Raw genomic sequence first — 21,796 nt, 5'->3', positions numbered from 1 at the left:
AGTGGTTAGTACACTGTGTTTTCACTACCACACTGCTGCTGCTGCTAAGTCACTTTAGTCGTGTCTAACTCTGTGCGACCCCATAGACAGCAGCCCACCAGGCTCCCCCGTCCCTGGGATTCTCAAGGCAAGAATACTAGAGTGGGTTGCCATTTCCTTCTCCAATGCATGAAAGTGAAGAGTGAAAGTGAAGTCTCTCAGTTGTGTCCGACTCTTCGCGACCCCATGGACTGCAGCCCACCAGGCTCCTGCGTCCATGGGATCCTCCAGGCAAGAGTACTGGACTACCAGGGCCCAAGTTCAATTCCTGGTTGGGCAGTTAAGATCCCACAAGTCATGAGGCACAACCCCAAAACAAAGAACGCTTCCCCCCGAAAAACCCAACACACAAAGCGTAATAACTGTTAGGAGGGCAACTGAGAAATAATGAGAAGCCAAGGCTAAAAGTCAAATTTCTTCCAGGTTAGTACCCACACAGCCTCCAAGCCTCATGGCACCTGCACATTTAAAGAAGAGATTCCTGAAGTTATCTCTGTGTGTCAGGGTGTGTGCATAGGTGATAGGCTGGATGAGAAGGAGAAGAGGATTGCTTGCAAAGTCGATTTCTCGTCTAGTAGCTAAGTGACTTGCCAAGATGATAGTCTGATTAGCCAGAGCCGAGGTGAAGGTGGTGCTCTGGCTACTGCTCCAGCTCCATGTTTAAGAGTGTTTCTGGGTCTACTCCTTGTCTGGCCTCTGCACCTGTGCCCTCATCCCCAGAGGATCACCACTGACCTAGTTCCCCAACAGGAGTCCAGATTATTCATTCCCTTCTTCACATTTGCTACGTGATTTTCCCCCAAATGGCTTTTGACTTTACCACCCAACTCTATGATTCTACAAGAAAGAACAGTACATACTTCTCTAGTCATAAAAAAATTTTTTTGGTTCATATCATCTTTTATTTTATTATAGCCATAAATATTTATAAATTAAATCATTAAAGAATACAATATTTTAAGGCACTAAGTTTCCAAAGTTCAGAAACCTACTGTACTTTACTCTGTCATGTCAAAGATTAAAATATGAGAAGTAAAACTGTCAACTTAATAAATATTTCATTTGAAGCTTAAATTGAGTAGAATATAAAGGAAGTACTTGTAGAAATCTCAAGTAAGGAATTAATAGGCTAAATGCTGAACTAATAGTCTTGACATGGTTTGATTATCATTTGGATTAATCTTATGACTCATTGACTTTATACCTCTGAGTAAATGCAAATATTTCATTCAGAGGGTACAACAGAGCTTTAACAGAAGGGACATCCGCATTCATTCTCTGTAACTCCGGACAGTTATCTTGTAAAATGCTCATCTCTCACGTTCTGAGCCTCTTGCTGAGCAGTGAATCTGTGCACAATCCATTTCTCTTTCGGCTGGGATTTTCTCTGGATTCCAGGCTGCTGTCTCTGAGCATTTCTGACTGTGCTTCCTTGGGCATCTGTAAGACAAGCATACAAACTCCAGAGGGCAGCCCACTGCTAACGCGCCCAGCCTCCAGCCTCCGCAGGGCTAACTCCACAGGAACGCGGCACAGCAACACAGCACAACACAGGAATGCCGTGTTAGGGAGCTGTTCCTCCCTAACCCTGATTACTACCTTCCATAGACACCTAAAATCTGGGAGTCCAAGCCAAACTCAGAAAGGTGTGCTAACTTTGCTAACTGCGCAGTGGCATTTCTGGTAGGGGAACTCTCTTTTTTTGAGTCCCTTTTCAATAAGCTCCTTTTCAATGCTTATAGTCTTCCCAGGTGGCGCTAGTGGTAAAGAATCCGTCTGCCTGAAAGAGACACTGGTTCAATTTCTGGGTTGGTAAGATCCCCTGGAGGAGGGCATGGCAGTCCACTACAATATTCTTGCCAGAAGACGGACAGAGGAGCCTGGTGGGCTGCAGTCCACGGGGTCACAAACAGTCGGACACGACTGAGGGTCTGAGCACTTTCCAGTACTTGCTAGGTTCAGACAGCCGTGCTTCTGCCCCAGACTCTCCATGCGACCCTCACACAGCAGAGAGGAACTGATCCCTAGCATTGGTTTGTGTTGCACCAAGAAACAGAAGTACCCTGTTAGCCAATCATTTGCCCTCATTCAAAGGGCCTCATGTTTTTCACTCAGGGAAAGGACTTTTCTGACTACACTGGATGTGTAGGCGGACTCGAGGTACCGAGGGTTCCTTTATGCATCAGAGTCATAAACAAATAACAAATTATGCAACAGAGCCTCTCAAGGTTTTGCCTTTCTGTTTCTCGATCCGGGGAGCCCTTTCTGTAGCCTGGGGAGCTTGGGGAGAGAATGGGGAAGCCCTCTGCTGGCAGCACATCAAATGCAGAAACCAGGCCACTCAGCGCCAGACGGTTCCCAGGCCCTGCTGCCAGTCGAAGTTTCTACTTTAATTCAATGGAGGATCGAACTCTGGCATTTTGAAGTCACACTGCCGAAGCTTTTGTTGATTAAGAAGTGGGATGTGGGACTTCGAAGCAGTGTCAAGCATCACTCAGAAAAACCAGGACAGAGCTCAGGACATTTGCTATCTTCTCTCTATATATTTTGAAGGCCCTCTTTGCAAGCCTGAGGGTTATTATGATTATTTTCAGCATGGGAATGACCCTGTAAAAATGGTTCTTTGCTTTTATAGATGTCAAGTGGCATGACACTTGTGCACTCAGAATTGCAACAGTAAGCCAACTCTAGCAAAGGTGGGTTTATTCTAAAAGTCACTGTACAATTTTAAAACATCTGCATTCCTTTTTCTTAAATTTCCCCAATTTTAAACTTTTCCCTTAAATATTAAGCAAGTGACTCTTACCTTGGTTCTGCAAGGAGTATTCTTAGAGATCATACTCTCAGTTTCAGCTCCAACGGCTTCTTCTAAACCTTCATCAAGGAAGACGTGGTAGATAAGATGGAAAAAAAAAAAAAAAAACAAAGAAAACATAAACATAAAACATTAAAAAAATCCTTAAGAAAAACAAAAAACCCATTTTGGTACCTATAGGGATACTCTTACTAGAGAAAAATAGACAGCTACAGTCCATGGGGTCGCTAAAAGTCGGACACGACTGAGCGACTTCACTTTCACTTTTCACTTTCATGCATTGGAGAAGGAAATGGCAACCCACTCCAGTGTTCTTGCCTGGAGAATCCCAGGGACAGAGGAGCCGGGTGGGCTTCTGTCTATGGGGTCGCGCAGAGTCTGACACGACGGACGCGACTTAGCAGCAGCAGCAGCAGCAGCAGCAGGTGTTTTAAAATCGCTCCTCTTCAACTTTTTTGCAGCATTTCACCATTACGTGTGACACAGCCTGCATTAGCTCCATCTCATTCACGTTGTTAAAAGAATTGTCCAGCCCCACCGCTAAAAATGTTCAGGCTCTGAGCTGAATTTTAAATAATAGTGACATCTGTCCCAACATGTCCTCTGTTCCACCTGGCCTTCAAGGGACCAGAGGAAACAGATGTGTGAGGACTGCTGGCCAGGTTTGGGCGTCTCGTAGTCCAAAGACAGTGACCGTATTACAAATAACTTGGGGCTGACTCTCAACTTTCCAATATTAATGATCTATTTTGTATACTGCACTGATTCCTGGCTTATCAGCCTTATCCCAACCCCAAGAGGCTGAGAGGGAGCAGAGAAGTAAAATCTTAAAAAATATACCTAAAAGCTCCAACATTTGACAGGGCTTTATGTTTTTCAGTATGGTTTTACATTGCTCCCTTACTTAGCTAATCTCAATTTATGAAAAATAAATTAACCTAATTATTTAACGTGTATGCTCAGTCACTCAATCGTGTCCAACTCTTTGTGACCCCATGGATGGTAGCCCACCAGGCTCCTCTGTCCATGGGGATTCTCCAGGCAAGTGATTGCCACTTCCTAATTCAGGGGATCTTCCCAACTCAGGGATCAAACCTGTGTTCTCTTGTGTCTCCTACACTGGCAGGTGAATTCTTAACCACTAGCACCACCTGGGAAGCCCAACCTCATTATTTAACAGAGGTCAATAAAAGATTAATTCCTATGACAGGCTATAATTCTGAATGATAAACAAATCCTCAAAAATGAAATTGCAATAACTGAAGTGCACAGTGAAATGAGTCAGGGCATAGCAAATAACTGTTAACCTATAGCCCATAAGTTTTACTAACAACATTTCAAGTATTTTCAGGGTATAAAGCTCAAAGACTCTTATGCTGCAACATCTGTGGTTTGTGGTACAATGAAGACATGCAATTATTTTTTAAAAGTGAAAATAAATGATAATATAAATTTATACAGTCATTTCCACCCTCCTTCACTTCTACCATGGACAGCAAGATACACTGTCATGCATGACCAGGATGGAGGTGTGGGGGGCATCTTATTTAAAGATCTGTGGACAGACCTGTTAGGATACCATCAAGTTGTTCCACCATAAACTTGGCATCTTCCTCAGTGAAGCACATAGGCGGTTTTATTTTAAGTACGTTTCTATGAGGTCCGTCGGCACTGAGAAGCACTCGCTTTTCTTTCATCCTAATTAGTGCAGGAAATACATGTGAGTGCATACAAGCAATAACTAAGATGATTTCAGAATGATGTGAACAGACAGCAATTTAGTATACGCATGTAAGAAGTCACGTCTGTAATTGCAAGAGTCTTAAACGTTTCGTATTCAGGGAGAAGAGAGGAAGTAAAAACATTCAAGTGGGTGGACATCATTCAAGCTGAGACACCAAACAGGTGAGGGGTGGTTTACTTGTAGATGATGTGCTGAGCTTCTGCTGTGGCGGGGGTCCTTTGCTGATGGTCCTTCACTAAGTCAATCCCGATAAAAAGGCCAACGCCCCTGAGGGGGATAAAGAAAGGAAACTTGACATAAACTCTATCAAGTACCACACTGTCACAAAATATTAACACAGTCGTCAAACTCAAGTTTGATTTGAGACTGAATATGAGTCTCTTTAAAGGTAGTTGTTACTAGTTCTAATTAATCCATGATACCAACCCAGTGTCCACAGGACTCCTTAGTTTCTGAAATTAGTTTTTGTAATCCAGTTTTTTTTTTCATCACACTAATTGCAAAAAGAAAAAAAAGGCTTAAAAACAACCTTATACCATTTAGTTTCATATGACATCAATGATGATAAATACATATATGAAAAATAGTGATGTTTCTTAGATGTCATTTAAATTATTTTTTCATAGATCATATAGAGTTACTTTAAGTTTCTTCTTTTCATCTTCTAGCTGTTGAAATTATCCTGGCTTAATTTTTTTTTTTTAAGTGTAAGTCAGGAAAGATATATACCCAAAAGTTAATAGTGATATATCTGGGTTCTGAATGAAAAACGTTTTTTCAGTGTTTTCTAGATTTGGTTTTATGTAATTTATTTTAAATTTATAAGATCACCAATATTCATTTGGACATATGAATAACTACAATTCCTTAATAAACATACCTGATGTCTCCTATCAAAGTATGTTTAGTCTTCTGCTTATTCAGTAACTCAGTAAGATAATTCCCTACTCTTGTGGCATTTCCTTGAAGGTCTTCATTTTTTATTACATCGAGGACGGCCAAACCAACAGCAGAAGATACTGGATTTCCTCCATACTGCAGAAAAAAGATAAATGAGAAAACAGACTAGTTGAATTCATGCTGTTGCTTGATCTATGAGAAATCTGGCTCATACTTAAGCAAGTAAAGATATAATTTCTATAAAATTTTCCCTTGTGATATTAGCTTTTTAAATTTAGAATATAGCATGAATCTATTCATTCAGGATTGAGAATATAATTCTAAATTATGTATATGCTACATAACTGGAATGAAGGACTAGTGGAGAATCTGTAAGTTCATCCAAACCAAACACAGATACTGTGTTGGGAATTAAGGATTTCAGAGTGTGGTTTAGTTAGAGGGATGTGGACTGCAGCACTTGAATATCTGTGTGAAAAAAAAAAAGCCAAAAAATGACATTTTCTCCAAATAATTTATGTTCCTTGATTTTGATTCTGACTTTTAGCTGCAACAAGTCCTATTATACATATTATCTTACAACTTTCGGGGGCAACATCAAGGAAATAAAATTTCCCAAAGACAGAAATTTAGTTAGTATCTCCTACGACAGCCATATAATATTTATACTACTGAATCATCTAAACACGTCAGATGTGTTTTGGGAATTTAAATGTGATACAAAACAAAAAAAGATCATATCATCTGTTAACGAAATAGCATAACCTCTAGAGTTTACCAGGGGATCAATCTATCACTGGAACAATCAATAGGAACATTTTAGGAAGGGGAAAGATATAAGAAAAAATATAAGGAGGATTGTGCCAAACAGCATAAAATATGGTTAGATCAAAGTCTGGCTTCGGTTCTGGGGTCATTAGCTGGCAACGGTGAGATTTATTCTTTATTACATTGGAAAGAAACGTAAGAACACACAGTATTTTTCCCTCTTAGCATTAAAGTGGGAGATCAAAATTTACCGTGTTGAAATACTCCATCCCAGAGGCACTGAAGGCTTCTGCAATTTCTCTGGTTGTTACCACGCATGCCATTGGGTGCCCATTGCCCATTGGTTTTCCCATTGTGACTATGTCTGGAATGAAGTCTTCGCCAAACATTTGGAAACTCCAGAAATGTTTCCCAACTCGGCCAAAGCCTACTTGAACTTCATCAGCTATAAACACACCTCCTGCTCCACGGACATATCTGAAAAGCAAAAGGGCAGCATGATGCCTTCAGGTCACTGAGAGCCCCCATATCCTCCCTTCAAGATATGGATTATTGAGGACTTAAAAAGAATGGTGTTAACCTGAAGTCTGTAATCTTTGTTAAAAACATTTCAGTGCTCAAATCCCCAATGACATCTATGTGATGTCATTGACTCTGAAATATAATCACGTCATTTCCAGATAAGATATAGTTTATGTTGTTTGGGTTTGTGCTGCTTAAAGTAAGCTCTACTGCAGTATTTTAAGTGGCAAGAGAAAAAAGTGAACAAAAGGTAATGTTAGCAGAGTTAATCTTCAACTTTTTGCTAATCAGTAAAGCTTGGACACCTATCAATCAGAGAGGATGCCAGGTGGGTAGAGTGGGGCAGAGCCCTCAAGGACCCCCCGGCTAGACTGTGCGCAAATCCCTTATTAGCTGGGATCTTGGAAGGTGAGGAGTTCCAGGAGCCCTGGGCGGCAGGCACTCCCAAGAGGCTATTTACCATCTAGTCCCCTGGTGGCTCAGCAGTAAAGAATCTGCCTGCTAGTGCAAGAGGCTTGAGTTCGATCCCTGGGTCGGGAAGATCCCCTAAAGAAGGAAATGACAACCCACTCCAGGATTCTTGCCTGGGAAATCCCATGGACAGAGGAGCTTGGTGGGCTACAGTTGGTCGCAAAAAAGTTTGACATGACTCAACTACTAAACAACAATGGGAAGTACTTCCATACTTCGCCAGCAACCAGATGACCCTGCGGAACTGTCACAGTTCCTTCAGTTTGACCAAAGATGCCCAAGTACATACTCTGCCACTTTCTGGAAGTAGCCTGCTGGAGGAATTATTTGTCCGCCACAACTCTGCATGGATTCAGCAATAAAGGCAGCAATCTATACAAGAGAAGATGGGGTCAAAGTCCATTCGGTCCCCCTCCCGTACCCCCTAAAAAAAAAAAAAAAGAGGACTTCTTATAGAGTGGGTGATTTAAACATGGTTGGGAATGGACCCCTGGCAAGAGGCAAATTGGCCATTTGATTAAAAAGAAAAGATGTTCATGCTGGAAAAACAAGTGATCTGAAGCATTAGTTTCTGAAATTTTAGGTTTCTTATGAATCTACCACTAGAAATGGTGGAAAAGGTGCCTTCCATCTCTCCATAATTAATTTATATGAGTGTTTGCATTAGGATCAACTGAATAAGACTGATATCTTGATCAGTCTTTGATATGCGCCTCTACAAAATTACCCAGGTTCCAAACATATCACTGTAATGCCTATTTACTCAACTTGTTGAATTAGGACTGCCCGAGTCTGGAAGTTGCACCAGGGAGGTGAGAAGGTGACCTGTGGTCACAGACCTTAGTTACTGTGCTCTCTTTCTGGTTCTTGCCCTGAACCAGGCTTACAACTTAACCAACATAGGCAATTCACCATAGAACTGCAGAGGACATGTTCTAGAGGCTAAGAAAAGAGAAAAAAAAATCACTAAATTCAGAGGAAGCATGGAAATAGTATGAGATAAGAAGTTAAGCCATCAACTATACTTCAATTAAAAACAAATAAACAAGGGAACCAAGGTTCTACTCTAGACTACCTCTTTGAAGATATGAAAAATGAATGGGCTGGGAAGAAAAAGAAGAAAATAGCTAAGAAAGGCAAACAACTCTCCAGTCATTAAGAAAAAAATACTTGAACTGGAAAACACAAAGTTTTCATTTTTCTCTCAATTAAAACTTTTTTTTAATTGCCATATATATGCCATAAATCAATTTAAAGGCAAAGCATATGTCAAATCACATTAAAGCTCCATGTAAGTAACCCCTATAGTGGTTGAGAATTCAACATCAGGCTGAAGGTGGAAGATAGCAGGGTGAAGGCTGAGAAAATGAAAGCTCTTCCTACTCGGTAGGATTTTGGTTTTTCGAAGTGCAGACCCCGGGATGTCTCTGGCAGTCCAGTGACTGGGACTTCACCTTCCAATACAGGGAGTGAGCTAAGATTCCACATGCTTTTCAGCCAAATAAAACAAAACACCAAAACATGAAACAGAAGAAATATTGTAATAAATTCAATGAAGATTTAAAACCGAAAGTGCAGACACAGACTGGAAGACCATTTTCCTGCCTGGTCTTACCCAGGCTCAGCACCTTCAGGAAAGCTGAGCCAATCCTAGGGAAAGCCAAGGCTCCCAGGGTCCAGGGGCCTGCGTTGATCCTGAGGCCCTGGGGCGACCCTGCCTCTTCCCCTTCTTTCACCTTATGTTAGCCCCTCATGTTACTCTCATTTGGAATGGTCTGTCCATGGGCTATCACCTTTCTTAATTCTCTCCTCCTATCCCTTTGCACCAGAGTCTGCATCCCACTGGGAAGGTTAGAATTAGACCACCAGTTCTGAAACAGGTAGAGTTATTACATTTCCAGGATAAATAAAAATAGTCTTAGAGGCATGACTACAATAATGCGTTTTTTAATATATGAACTAAGTGAAAATGTAGCCAGAGAAGAACAGAAAGGATTTGCCATCTAATCCTTTTCCACATCTCTAGTGTATCATGATGATGTCAATCTAGTTTATGAAAGATGTTAACGTGTTTCCAAAGCTGTAAATACAAACCTTTCTTCCGCTGTTATGAGCTTCGTCAATAATTTTCTTCACTTCATCTGCGTAAGCACTGGCCGGATCTGCGTGGTCTTCTCTGTATTTTCCTCTGTAAGTATCTGGAGCTGGTGCCTGAAAACATCAAGAGATAACATTTTCTCCTGATCTTTCTCCTGGACAAATGAGCTTTTAAGAAAGGGTATTTCCCCACAAGAGCATAACAGAAAGGTGACCTGTGGATTTATGTGACTCGATGTTCTTCTGCTCTTTTTCGTTAACATTTCTGAATTCAGTGACACTTGAAATCTTTGCAACGTGAACAGGAGCTTAGATTTACTTCTAGGCCCTTGGAAGTCAAAATTGCATCTCTCATCACATAAGGGGTGAATTCAAACAACAAATGTGACTATGTTATTTGAAAATTTCAATGAATGGAAACTGTATTAACTATTCCATGTCAAAAATAGGGACCTCCCTGGTGGTCCAGTGGTTAAGACTCTGAGCTTCCAAAGCAGGAGGTGTGGGTTCGATCTCTGGTAGGGGAACTAAGATCCTATGTGCTTTTTAGTAAGGCCAAGAAATATTTTTAAAAAAGAAGAAAATAAACCAGCACTTGCCAACTATATAGCAAATTGTAATCATTCAAAAATTCAGAGTGCTTTAGTAGTAATTTCAGATCTTAAAATTTTGAAAGAATGTATTCATGATTCTCTTAAAAAAGTCCACTGATCCTTAATTAAGCCAAATGAGTTTTACTGCTTCAACAACTTTTTTCTTTATTTTCTTTCATTTAATACTTATTTGACTCAATAAATTTACATAATAATTTAGCATAGAGTAATTTTAAGACAGTCATACACACCGATGCAACTCTGAGTTTCAAATTGGCCTCAGTGATAGGAAAAGTAATTGAAGATCCAGGGGCAAGAAAAGTGAAATAAGAGCTGTGAATAACAGCTGTTACTACCACTATACTGATCTGTATGGTACTCATCAATGGATTTTAACCCACATCTTGTCATTAACTAGCTCTCTGACTTTTAGCAAATCATATAACAGCTCTATATCTTAGTTTCCTTTTTCATGGTTTCATTTCAATGCAAAGATCGGTCTGGATTATCACTGGGCACTCTTCCAGTAGTAACATTCTGATTCTTGAATTCCAAGATACTTACCACATGCACAAATTCTTTCTTGACATCTTTGCCCTTTTGAAATTTATATGGACTGATCTCAATTAAAGATGATAGGTGACCGTGGTAAGCACTGAAACAAAAAGGAACGGTAACCAACATCATTCAAAGAAGGATGCTCCTTCAGGATATGAAAAACAGTATTCTGTATCATCCAGGGAGAATCTCAACATTGGTGCCAGACTTAACTATATGGAATCCAATTTTTCATGGTAGGACCGGCCATTAATTTGTCCAGCTCTCCTGATTCAGGCAATAAAACACATAGAAAGCCAAGTATGTATCCTTGTAGGCAGTTTTTAGCCAGAAAAAACTTAATTTCTTTGGATTGTATTAGCTCTGCTAAATTAGATTAAGTGTAAAATATTGTTTTCTATAGTTTCATGAGAAATATCAGATGTATGTATTCTTTAAATGTATTTTATAGTTATAGTCTAGTAAATTTTAAAAACAAATTTATATCATAAAATGGGCTGTGTTTCTGTTTAGAATGGTTTCTAAAGGAGGTCTAATAGCACATTTTGAACAAATGCAAGTTGGTAAGGAATAGGAGGTTTTTTCAAAAAGAACCAAGGTTGAGAGGTGATCAACCTTAGTTCTTCCTAAGGTTGAGAGGTGATCAACCTTAGTTCTTCCTAAGGTTGAGAGGTGATCAACCTTAGTTCTTCCTAAGGTTGTGAAATTCCTTTCTTTCACTTAAAATACAGGTGGCTATGATATTCCCCTGAACGTTTTTTTCTTCCAAGATGTATATAATCAGGAGACTGGAAATTATAAGGGCTTCCCAGGTGATGCTAGTGGTGAAGAATCTGCCTGTTAATGCAGGAGACATAAGAGACAGGGGTTTGATCCCTGGGTTGGGAAGATCCCCTGGAGGAGGAAATGGCAACCCACCCCAGTATTGTTGTCTGGAGCATCTCCATGGGGTTGCAAAGAGTCAGATATGACGAAGTGTCTGAGCACATGCACACACACAGTAGATCAAATGTTGACATCTCTCATTCTGTGCCAGCACGTAACAGGCTCTGTCTCTCTCTGCTAAGTCACTTCAGTTGTGTCCGGCTCTGTGTGACCCCATAGACGGCAGCCCACGAGGCTCCTCTGTCCCTGGGATTCTCCAGGTAAGAACACTGGAGTGGGTTGCCATTTCCTTCTCCAATGCGTGAAAGCGAAAAGTCAAAGTGAAGTCGCTCAGTCCTATCTGACCCTTAGCGATCCCATGGACTGCAGCCCACCGGGCTCCTCCATCCATGGGATTTTCCAGGCAAGAGTACTGGAGTGGGGTGCCACTGCCTTCTCCGCTGTCTCTCTCTGGAAATTATAAAAGGCCCATGAATAGATAAAGCAAAGAGGGAGTACTTCCTCTACCATAGATTAAAACATCCTACAAAGCAATAGCCATGAAATTAGTATGGTACTGGAATAAGAACAAAGTTACGACTGGGACAGAAGCAAGCTCAGCCATGTGTAAATGGCAACACAGAGGCCTCTAGGTGGAGTTAACTGAGGAGCAGATACACACATAGTAGAAGGAAATGAAGAGCATCTTTGTGATCTGAGGGATGGTGATGGGTATGTACGGGGGAAAGATTTTAACAAAACTTAGAAAACCAAACCATAGGATGAAAATGCAAACTCTTTGATTCAATCAAAAAATATTTGTAAATTTTACTTTATAATACTGTATTGGTTTTGCCATATGATTCAAGCAAAATTTTTTGGGTAGATGGATGCCATGGACAACGTTAAAAGACAGGTGATAGATTGGGAAAAAATATTTGTAATGTCTCAAATAAAAGAGGCTAACTTCCAAAATGGTCTGTTTGCATAAAGAATCACTTGGGAAACTTGGTTTCCTGGACTCTACCTCTAGAGACTCTCTTTAACTGGTCTGGGGTGAGGCCTGGGCACTGGCACTATGAAAAGAACATTTCCCCAGGTATTTCTAAAACTCAGTCTAGGCTGAGATCCTCTGATCCAGTCTATGCATGCAACCACAAAAACAAGGATGGGAATCCCAACAGAAAAACTGGGTAAAGAATATAAGCAGATAATTCTCAGGAAAAAAGTGGGTCAGTCGCTTAGTTGCATCTGGCTCTTTGCAGCCCCATGGACTGTAGCATGCCAGGCTCCTCTGTCCATGGGATTCTACAGGCAAGAATACTGGAGTGGGTTGCCATTTCTTTCTCTAAGGGATCTTCCCAAACCAGGGATTGAACCTGGCCTCCCTTATTACAGGCAGATTCTTTACCATCTGAGCCACTAGTGAAGCTAATTCTCAGAAGGGAAGTCACAAATATATAATAAGTATATGAAGAGATACTCAATCTCATAATTAGAAAATTACAAATAAAAACAACATTGATATTATTTTATACTTATTAGACCAGAAACTATTAAAGGAAAAAAAGGCACAGTACTCTCAGGCTTTGCCTAGGATATGGGGAAATGAAACATTTCATGCACTGGGTGGAGAGTTTCAACCACTCTGGAGACCGACCTGGGAGCATTTAGTCAAATCAATAATGTTTACAGTACCCCTATGGCCTGGAGATCCTGTTTCTGGGTGCTTATTCCTAAGAGATCCTCAGAAAGGTCCATAAAGGCATATGTCTGAGGGTTCTTACTGCAGTGCTGCCTGTGGTAGCTGGCATAGAGGGCAGTCACAGTGTCCATTCTGTGATAGGCAGCATCATGCCTGCCCTCCCCAAAGATGCCCACGTTCTAATCCTCAGAACCTGGGAATATGTTACATGGCAAAGGGGACCTTGCAGATGTGATGAAGCATCATGAAATGGAGTGATAATCCCTGGAAGGTCCAACGTTATTACAAGTGTCTTTATAAGGGAAAGAAGGCGGCAGGGGGATGGTGGTCAGACTCAGGGATGTGATGGAAGCAGAGGCTGGAGTAATGGCATGGCCGGCTCTGAAGGTGAATGAAGGGGCCCAAAGCCAAGCAAGGCAGGCAGCCTCTAGCAGCTGGAGGCAAGGCAACACATTTCCCCTAGAGTCTCTAGGATTGCAGCCCTGCCGCCACCTAACTTTTAGCCCACTGAGGCCCATTTTGGACATCCGACCTCCAGAACTGTAAGAGAATCAATTCATGTTGCTTAAACCACTATGTTTGTGATAATTTGCTACAGTAACAATAGAGAATGACTACATCAACCAACACATAAAACAAGAGAAGCCTATAGATGGGTAAGAAATGAGGTACATGTTCAGTTCAACCGTCTGTGTGTGAGATTAGTGGGGTGGGCAGGCAGAAACAATTAAAAAAAAATCTCAGTTAAGATAGTTGTTGTCAAACTTCTTGCTCAAATTGTAATGAATTTGGGACTTCTCTGGCAGTCCAGTGGGTAAGACTTCTGCTCCCAAAGCAGGAAGTCTGGGTTTGATTTCTGGTAGGGGAACTAAGATCCTGCATGCTGTACAATGTAGCCAAAAAAAAAAAACCACCTTTTTTTCTAACTTGGCTGCTTGTAGTCTTCAAAATTTGCTCTAAATTACTGTCTTTTAAATTAATTACAGTGGATAATCACATTGCAGTGGCTCAATACATAGTTAATGTTTGAAAGTAAATTCTAATTCATACAAAGCCCATGAGACCATGACCACAGGACCTGAAAGAGCCTCCAGGTGCTTGGAAAGAATTAAGTGTTCTCTAGGCCTGAGTTGGCCTTGAAATCTTAAACATAATAGTAAAATAAAATCCTTGTGCCATCCAGCCTCCTCTGTACATACTTCTGGTATTAGTGTAGATAGGATCAATGTGTTTTCATCTCTGAAGGACTTTTCTGCTGAGAAGTTTCGTGTCCAAGACTTACTGGTCAAGAGTGATCACATCTTGGTGGCCTCTGAACTGCCGAGCCAGGCGTAAGGCTAAGTCATTGGCTTCCGATCTATTAAGACAGCAGAGATAGAGGAACAATGTGACATAAGCTCTTTAAAAATCTTTTGAAATGCTATTTTCAAAGTTGAAGATTTCAACTACACAGAACTGCATAAATAAATAAGTTGAGGTCCTCTTTTCCCCCTCAATCTTGCCCAACCAGCCATCTCATATCATCCTCCTAAGTTCCCCAGATGTCTTCAAAAAACAGTGGGACGCATGAGGAAACTCAACACAAATTAAGGATATTCTGCTCATTTCAAACTCTGGCCCAGTTCAGCCACATCATAGGGGACTAACTTTGAGAAGCCCAAGAAACCTATATTAAGTGTGATCTCAATGGGAGGAACTGGAGTCTAAGGTCCCACTAACCGGAAGGCCACTGAACTGTGTTGTGCTGACCTACTACTTGATTAGTTTCTTATCTGGAAAATGAAGATCAGGGCTTCCTTGGTGGCTCAATGGTAAAGAATCCTCCTGCCAATGCAGGAGACAGGGGTTCAACCTCTGGCCCAGGAAGATCCCACATGCTGCTGCTGCTGCTGCTGCTAAGTCGCTTCAGTCGTGTCCGACTCTGTGCGACCCCAGAGATGGCAGCCCACCAGGCTCCCCCATCTCTGGGATTCTCCAGGCAAGAACACTGAAGTGGGTTGCCATTGCCTTCTCCATCCCACTTGCTAAGGAGCAGCTAAGCCCATGGGCCACAACTACTGAGCCCACTTGCTGCGACTACTGAAGCCTGTGTACCTAGAGCTCATGCTATGCAAGAGAAGCCACCACAGAGAGAAGGCCCCATGCCCCAACTGGAGAGCAGCCCCTGCTCGCTGCAACTAGAGAAAAGCCCAGGCAGCAGCGAAGACCCAGCGCAGCCAAAAACAAATAGATCGATAGATAAACGAGACTTTAAAAAATGAAGACCGTAATCTTTCTATCTGCTGTAGAGAGTCTAGATACACTACTCGGACACAGGTGGAAAAGTAATCATTTGCGGCATGTTTATCACGTGCCAAGCATTATACTGTTTTACTTATACTGATTCTCATAACTACTCTTCAAGGCAAGTATTGTCATCTTTTTATGGGTGAAGACTCAGAGAGGTTAAGTGACAAGGATGAGTTCTCACAGCTAAGAAGAGGTAGAGCCAGTGTTGACTGAAGCCTGGTTGACTTCAAGAACGTTCTTTGTATTAATACTATTGCAGGCTCTGTCACCTCCAGTCTTTGGTGACAGTGCTCTTTAAGGCTAATCATTCTTTGACAGCATAGGATTCTTTGGAAGGGCAAGTCAAATACTATGTCATTTAATTCACTGAAGGCAAGAATGCTTTACAACAACAAAGTAGATCCTAAAATGTCTTAATTCTTTACAAAGGAAAAAAAAAAGAACAATTTTCTGGTTATAAATTGGGTTTTATTGAAAAGAGAAGTGTGGAACTCCCCTGGCAGTCTGGTGGTTAGGACTCTGAGTTTCTACTGCAGGGGGCTGGGTTCAATCCCTGGTGGGGAACTAAGATTCCACAAGACTCAGGCATGGCCAGAAAGAAAAGGATTCACAGAATCTCTTTTAGTTTTAGTATATATATACATATATATCATTTTAAAAATGAGTTTGTGCTGTATAGACAGCTTTCTTCCCAATAGGTAAGATTTTCACCTGTCTTTAAACATGTATTTTCAAAAACATACATTTTTTAAAAATTTTTGCTGCACTTCCCAGCTTGTGGGATCTTTGTTCCCTGACCAGGAATCAAACCCAGGCTCTCTGAAGTGGAGGCTTGAAGTCCTAACCACTGGGCTGCCAGGGAGTTCCCCTCAAAACATACTTTTTAATGTCTGCATAATATTCAACAGAATGGGATACAATCATTTGAATTTACAGAATTTAAAAGTTGTAACATATCTATTCACTTGAATTTATTCTTTCCTCCTTTGTGTTTGTGCTGGGGAAATGTTCAGGGATCCCTACTGGGGCACCTTCCCCATCTATCACCAAAGAAGCGTGGTAGGAAAAAGTCTTGAGTGACACGCACGTGTTAATCATGGGACTGCAGTTACAGGCTGCATCAAGAGCCTTGGAACACGATGTCAGGTATTTTATCTACAAGGAGCTGGTGGGCCCAAGTGAAAGAACCAGGAGGTCAGGTCCCCCATGCAGCATCATTAGTAAGAGTCTCAGGAAACCTGTTTAGATATTCCTCCTCCACCAGCAATCAAAATAGAAAAGACGTGTGAGAGAGGAAACAAGGAGATTCATGGGAATGGAGACGGCTGGAAAAACCTTGAAACTTACCCTGAATTTGTAAAATAGCAAACAGAGAGTCTGTCCGGCAGGGTTGCTGAGAGGCGCTTGGCATACTCAACAATGTTGTCGTGGAGGAATCGAGAATTTGTATTTAGTAGTTCCATCTGTTTCTGGGCAGCTTTGACCACTTCTGGGTGGCAGTGTCCCACTAAAATTTAAAAGACAAAAGTCCTCAAAATGAGTTACAATTCGAAATGCCTGGGAAGTGAGGCAGATTCTGAGGCAAAAAAAAAAAAAAAAAGAAAAGTTGATCCTGTTCCTCTCCCACATTTTGTTCTAGTTTTTCCCAGCCTAGGACTAAGGGCCCTGTTCAGCCGAGGATCTGCAGCCACTGCAAATCCTGGGACAAATATTAACGGTGCCAAGGCTGCCTTAATCCATGAACGTATCCTTCAGGGCACAACAAAGACAGCATATTACCATGGGCAACGTTGTTGATGCAGTCCAAGTACTGGTCACCTTTCTCGTCAAACATGTACTGCCTCTGGGCTCGCACTATTTTGATGGGATCCGCAGCAAAGAAAACTTTGCATGAAGGCCTAGAAATAATGAAAGGAAACACTTTGGTCTGGTAGGACTGCTCAGTGTTTACGCTTCTCAGTCAAGGTCACGATGGGTGGAAAATTACAATTACATAAAAGAAAGGGAAAACACAACCTAGGTGACATACTTTTTTCTTTTTAATTTCATATTAGCCTGGAAACTTTTACCTTAATCCCCCATCTGTGACATTGCTCACGTTTCTTATGCTTGTTATATTAAATTTGCCATGATCTGACAATACTTTTTAGAGGCACATGGATCAACTCTGACAGCTCTAATTACACAAACCAATAATTTATTTTCCTTTGGAAAATTTTGTTCAACTAGGAAAAAAAAAAACAATTTTTTTTGAGCTTTTCTGTATATTAAGAACTGATAGCTATTACAAATATTATCTCATTTAATCCTTCCAACAATAACATAAGAAGAGTTATTATCATTCTCACTTTTATAGGTGAGAAAACAGGCACAGAAAAATTAAGAAGCTTAGTTCAAGCCAATAAGAGAGAAAACCAGAATTTGGAAGTAGATTTTTGTCTTGATTGTAACTAGATTTACCACAGTGACTATTTTGAAATGTATGGAAATATTGAATCACTATGTTGTATAGTAGGAATTAACATAGTGTTGTACATGAATTATACTTCAAAAATAAACTCACAGAAAAAAGAGATTACACTTCTTGGGAAGAGCTGGGAGGCAGGGAAATCAGATGAACATAGTCAAAAGGTGCAAACTCCCAGTTATAAGGTAAATAAGTACTATGGATATAATTTAAATGTACAACATGATAAGGGCGCCTTACCTTTTAACATGATTGATTATAACACTGCTGTATGTTTTATATGAAAGTTGTTAAGAAAGCAAATTCTAGAGGATTTTCTATTTCTTAAATTTTCTATTAATGAGATGATGGATATTCACCAAACTTAACTGTAATAGTAATTTCATGATGTAAGTCAAATTGTTATGATGCGAAACTCAAACTTAATAAAGTGCTGTATGTCAATTACACACCAATAAAATTGGAAGAAAAAAAAGAAGACTGTCTTATGCCATTGCCCAAAATAGAGCTTGCTTGTCATCTAATCTCTCCCTTAAACCTACTTGTAAAGAAACAAATAGCACTAAAAGCTACTACAAATAACTTAGTGTTAAATAGTGTGCACGAGATTTTACAGATTATTTTCATGTCTTTTAATTGGTTCTTGTTCTGCAGCAAATGGATTTTCCATTCTTAAATAATACGATCCAATTATTATTCTAACCCTTTAACCCACTCTTTTGAGTCTAATAAAATGTCATCCCTATTTATGGTTACTTGGAGGGCTGTACAAGTTTTAGCAACATGAAAACATTACAAGCATTTCTGATCTTGGCCCCATGAATGTTTAGAAACTAAGCAAAATATATGATTATTATTATTTTTATTTATTTATTTATTTATTTATTGTCATGCCATGAGGAAATGTGCAATCCTAGTTCCCCAACCAGAGATTGAACCCAAGCTCCCTGCACTTGAAGCAAGGAGTCCTAATCACTGAACCACCAGAAAAGCTCCCAAAATATAGTTTTAATTTGGTGGCTTTGCATGTACAGAAAACATGTTCCCATGTGCACTGGAGGTAGTTTAGAGGGTAAATAGTTATGTATTAAATTGATACACAATAGTTTAGAAAGTTTTGTAATTATTGTGAATAAGCAATAAAATTTTTAAAATGCCTAAACTTAAGTGTCATCAGCTAAAATGAAACTAATAATGAGAATTTCTCATTAGTTCAAACTCAGTTGTTAGTTTATTAACTACAAGTTAAAATCCAGAAAAATTCTTCCTTATGAACGTGGGCTGAAAACTGTGGACTTGACCTTGCATCTCTGTTAATGTACTTCCCACCTTGCCACTCATAGAAGTGGATTTTCATAGGAGAGGAATTTAATGTGACAGAGATCACAAGGTAACATGACACTCTTCTAGGACCAGAGCCCAGGTCTGACTTAAGTGTGGGTCCTGTAGCTCACTCACCAAGCCGTTTCTACTATTAATGTGAGCAAAGCGAAAACAGACCCGAGAGAACCCTGCATCTTTCCGTTGTAGCGCGGGCACATCTGGGGAGACCAAGGTGAGCAAGGGCATCTTACCCTTTAGAAAGTGTCAACGCTTTTTTCCCCTCCCCTCCACTGGCTAGATTAACCTTTTACTTCTTAACGAAGCGTGCAAGAAGGAAGAGTTCGCTTTCAACAAAAGTTGTCCGAATGAGTTTTCATAGCCATCATCAAAAATATTTCAGAGTTCATAGTTATGGAAAACTTTCGAGTAGGTGGGCGTGGCGGAGAACTACCCTTCTCCCCTTCCAGAGCCCAGCCCTGGAACGGTGTTCTTCAGTGGCTATCAACCCTCATGGTCAATTCCTCCAGCCGGCCCGCAGCCTTCACCCTCTCGCGGGCAGCAGAGCGCGGGGATCACCCGGGCCCCGGCTGCAAGGGAGCCCCTGGGGCGCGGGCGCGGCGGGGAGCTCGGGGCGGGCGGCGGCGCGTGCATGCAGGTGCGGCGGGCAAGCGGCAGGTCCCGCTCCCCGCGGGACCCCAGCCAGCCAGCTCCCGGCCCCGCTTCAGCTCTCCGCTCCCTGCGCTGGTGACCTGGTGACTCCCACTCTCTGCGCCTCTCGCCTGGGCTGGGGAGCCCTTACCCGATGTGCTTTCTCCTCAGCGCCAGGGTCTCTTGCTTGCTGTACAGCTCGCACATGGCGGCAGGGTGCCGGGCGCCCCCAGGGATCTCCCCTCTCCAGTCCCTGCGCCCGCGACGGGAGCCCGCGGACTGCCTCAGCTGCGGCCCTTCCCTGACCTCGCAGGTTGGGTCCTCTGGCCCTGGGCGCCGGAGGCAGAGGTCGGTGTCAACCAGCCGGGGTCATCTCCCTTTTAAGTCTTGCCCCGCCTTTGCCCTTCGCCAAGCCCCACCCTGCTCCTCCCCTCCTCCGCCTGGGGCCGGCCGGGCCAGTGCCTGCGCTAGCCACCCAGTCGCCACCCCCCACCCCCGCCCCCGCTCTTGCCCCAGGCGAACTCGCTCCCTTCCTGCCCTGCTGCCTACTTCCCCTCCCCACAGTTGTTACTTCTCCTAACTCCTTTTTTATTTTTCTAAGCCTGCCTCGCCTCCTCCTCTGCCTATGAATTCCCTCCTTCCCACTCTCTTAACAATATTTATTTATTTCTCTGGCTGCACCGGGTCTTCGTTGTGGCATGCAGGATCTGGGCCGGTTGCATCGAGAGCAGGGAGTCTTAGCCCCTGGACCACCGGGGAAGACCTCCTTTCTTTTTTCCTTCCTTCTCTTTCTCCCCCCGGCCCCGCCCCTTCTTCTTTCCTTTCTCCCTTTATTTGTACACATTCAAAGATAGGCACTCACTGGAGATAACAGGACTTTTGTCTCCATTCTCCTTTCGAGCAAGTTCCAATACCAAAATCTACTTAACAAGAGTAACAAGTCACACGCCCAAAGGGTAAATCACAGGAACTCAGCCTGTTATTTGTCGCGAGGGATAATATATACCCCTGTTTCGAATACCTGCTTTAGAGATAATTGCACTTATCAGGTTCAGTCATCATAACAACCTTGACTGAGGTAAGCCTGAAAGTTACCGCCTTATTTAACATATGGGAACAGTTATTACAGGTCTACCTGACGGTGAACCTGAATTCATTCCTAGGCTTCTTGACTTCCTTTGGGATTCTCTTCTCTCACTGATCAAATTTAAATATGTGGACAGAAGGAAACCTAATTAACTATAACATTAAATCATGAACTATTTGAAGAAGTAGAGATCATCTGATTTATCCCCTGTGTTTTGTAGATAAGAACACCTAGGTACAGTAAAGGTGAAGTCTTATCATTCAAGGTCACACAACTGCTTGGCCATAGAGTTTAGATGAGATCATTTCATTCTTTGTGTTTCGAAAGACAGCAGAGAAAGCTTATTTTACCAGTAAGAACATGCTTGATAAATGTTTGTAACTGACTTTTCTCTTGAATGAAGTTATTAATTGATATTAATGTCCTGCAGGATTAGTAGGATTATTTCATTGCCTAAGATAGGGTGAGAAATGGAGTTCTATGAGGAAAAACGTGTTAAGAATTCTAGGTGTTATCAATGAAGGGGAGGAGACACTTAGGAAACTTGCAAGAAATCCCAGTCATGTAATCTTGGTCTTGTTCCACACTTGAAGGATATTGCCAAGTGTACATCGACTCTCAAACCAGCTAGTGAAGCCGCACACAGACATGCTGCCTCCATAAACCTTCAGTTATTTCCAGTGCTTTAAAGTATGTTCTTTAAATAAATAATCCTGGTCTTGAGTTCTTTTTTATTATTTATTTTCGCTTCCCTGCTGTAATGTGGGGGTCTTAGTTCCCCAACCAGGGATTAAACACATGCACCCTGCAGTGGAAGCTTAGAGTCTTAACCACTGCACCGCCAGGGAAGTCCCAAGGGTCTTGGGTTCTTGAACTAGTTCTTGCATAAACTAGCTGGGTTTCTTG

General features: G+C 41.7%; 1 protein-coding gene across 1 annotated transcript; it reads right to left on the bottom strand.

Moving 5' to 3' along the window:
- ETNPPL (ethanolamine-phosphate phospho-lyase) lies at nucleotides 919–20,180 on the bottom strand. Its single transcript, XM_018049232.1, has 13 exons — nucleotides 19,955–20,180; nucleotides 17,145–17,263; nucleotides 16,713–16,872; nucleotides 14,359–14,433; nucleotides 10,514–10,604; nucleotides 9,354–9,470; nucleotides 7,549–7,631; nucleotides 6,518–6,743; nucleotides 5,479–5,633; nucleotides 4,776–4,865; nucleotides 4,422–4,552; nucleotides 2,846–2,913; nucleotides 919–1,479 (listed from the first exon to the last, which is right to left on the bottom strand). Exons 1-13 carry the CDS (start codon nucleotides 20,008–20,010, stop codon nucleotides 1,357–1,359), a joined length of 1,494 nt encoding a protein of 497 aa, XP_017904721.1. The 5' UTR covers nucleotides 20,011–20,180; the 3' UTR covers nucleotides 919–1,356.

This window comes from Capra hircus, chromosome 6 (genome assembly GCF_001704415.2).
Source record: "Capra hircus breed San Clemente chromosome 6, ASM170441v1, whole genome shotgun sequence".
Taxonomy (NCBI): domain Eukaryota; kingdom Metazoa; phylum Chordata; class Mammalia; order Artiodactyla; family Bovidae; genus Capra; species Capra hircus.
The sequence above is the reverse complement of the archived record's forward strand: the minus strand, read 5'-3'. Positions and strand labels throughout refer to the sequence as shown.

Bases quoted from the DNA above. Each gene is read 5' to 3' on its own strand.
- ETNPPL (XM_018049232.1), bottom strand. From the start codon at position 20,010: ATGTGCGAGCTGTACAGCAAGCAAGAGACCCTGGCGCTGAGGAGAAAG. The intron at 10,605-14,358 runs GTAAGTCTTGGA...TTTTTGTTTCAG, and splicing joins GATGTGATCACTCTTGACCA to TGCTTACCACGGTCACCTAT. The intron at 4,866-5,478 runs GTATGTTTATTA...TATCCCCCTCAG, and splicing joins ACTTTGATAGGAGACATCAG to GGGCGTTGGCCTTTTTATCG.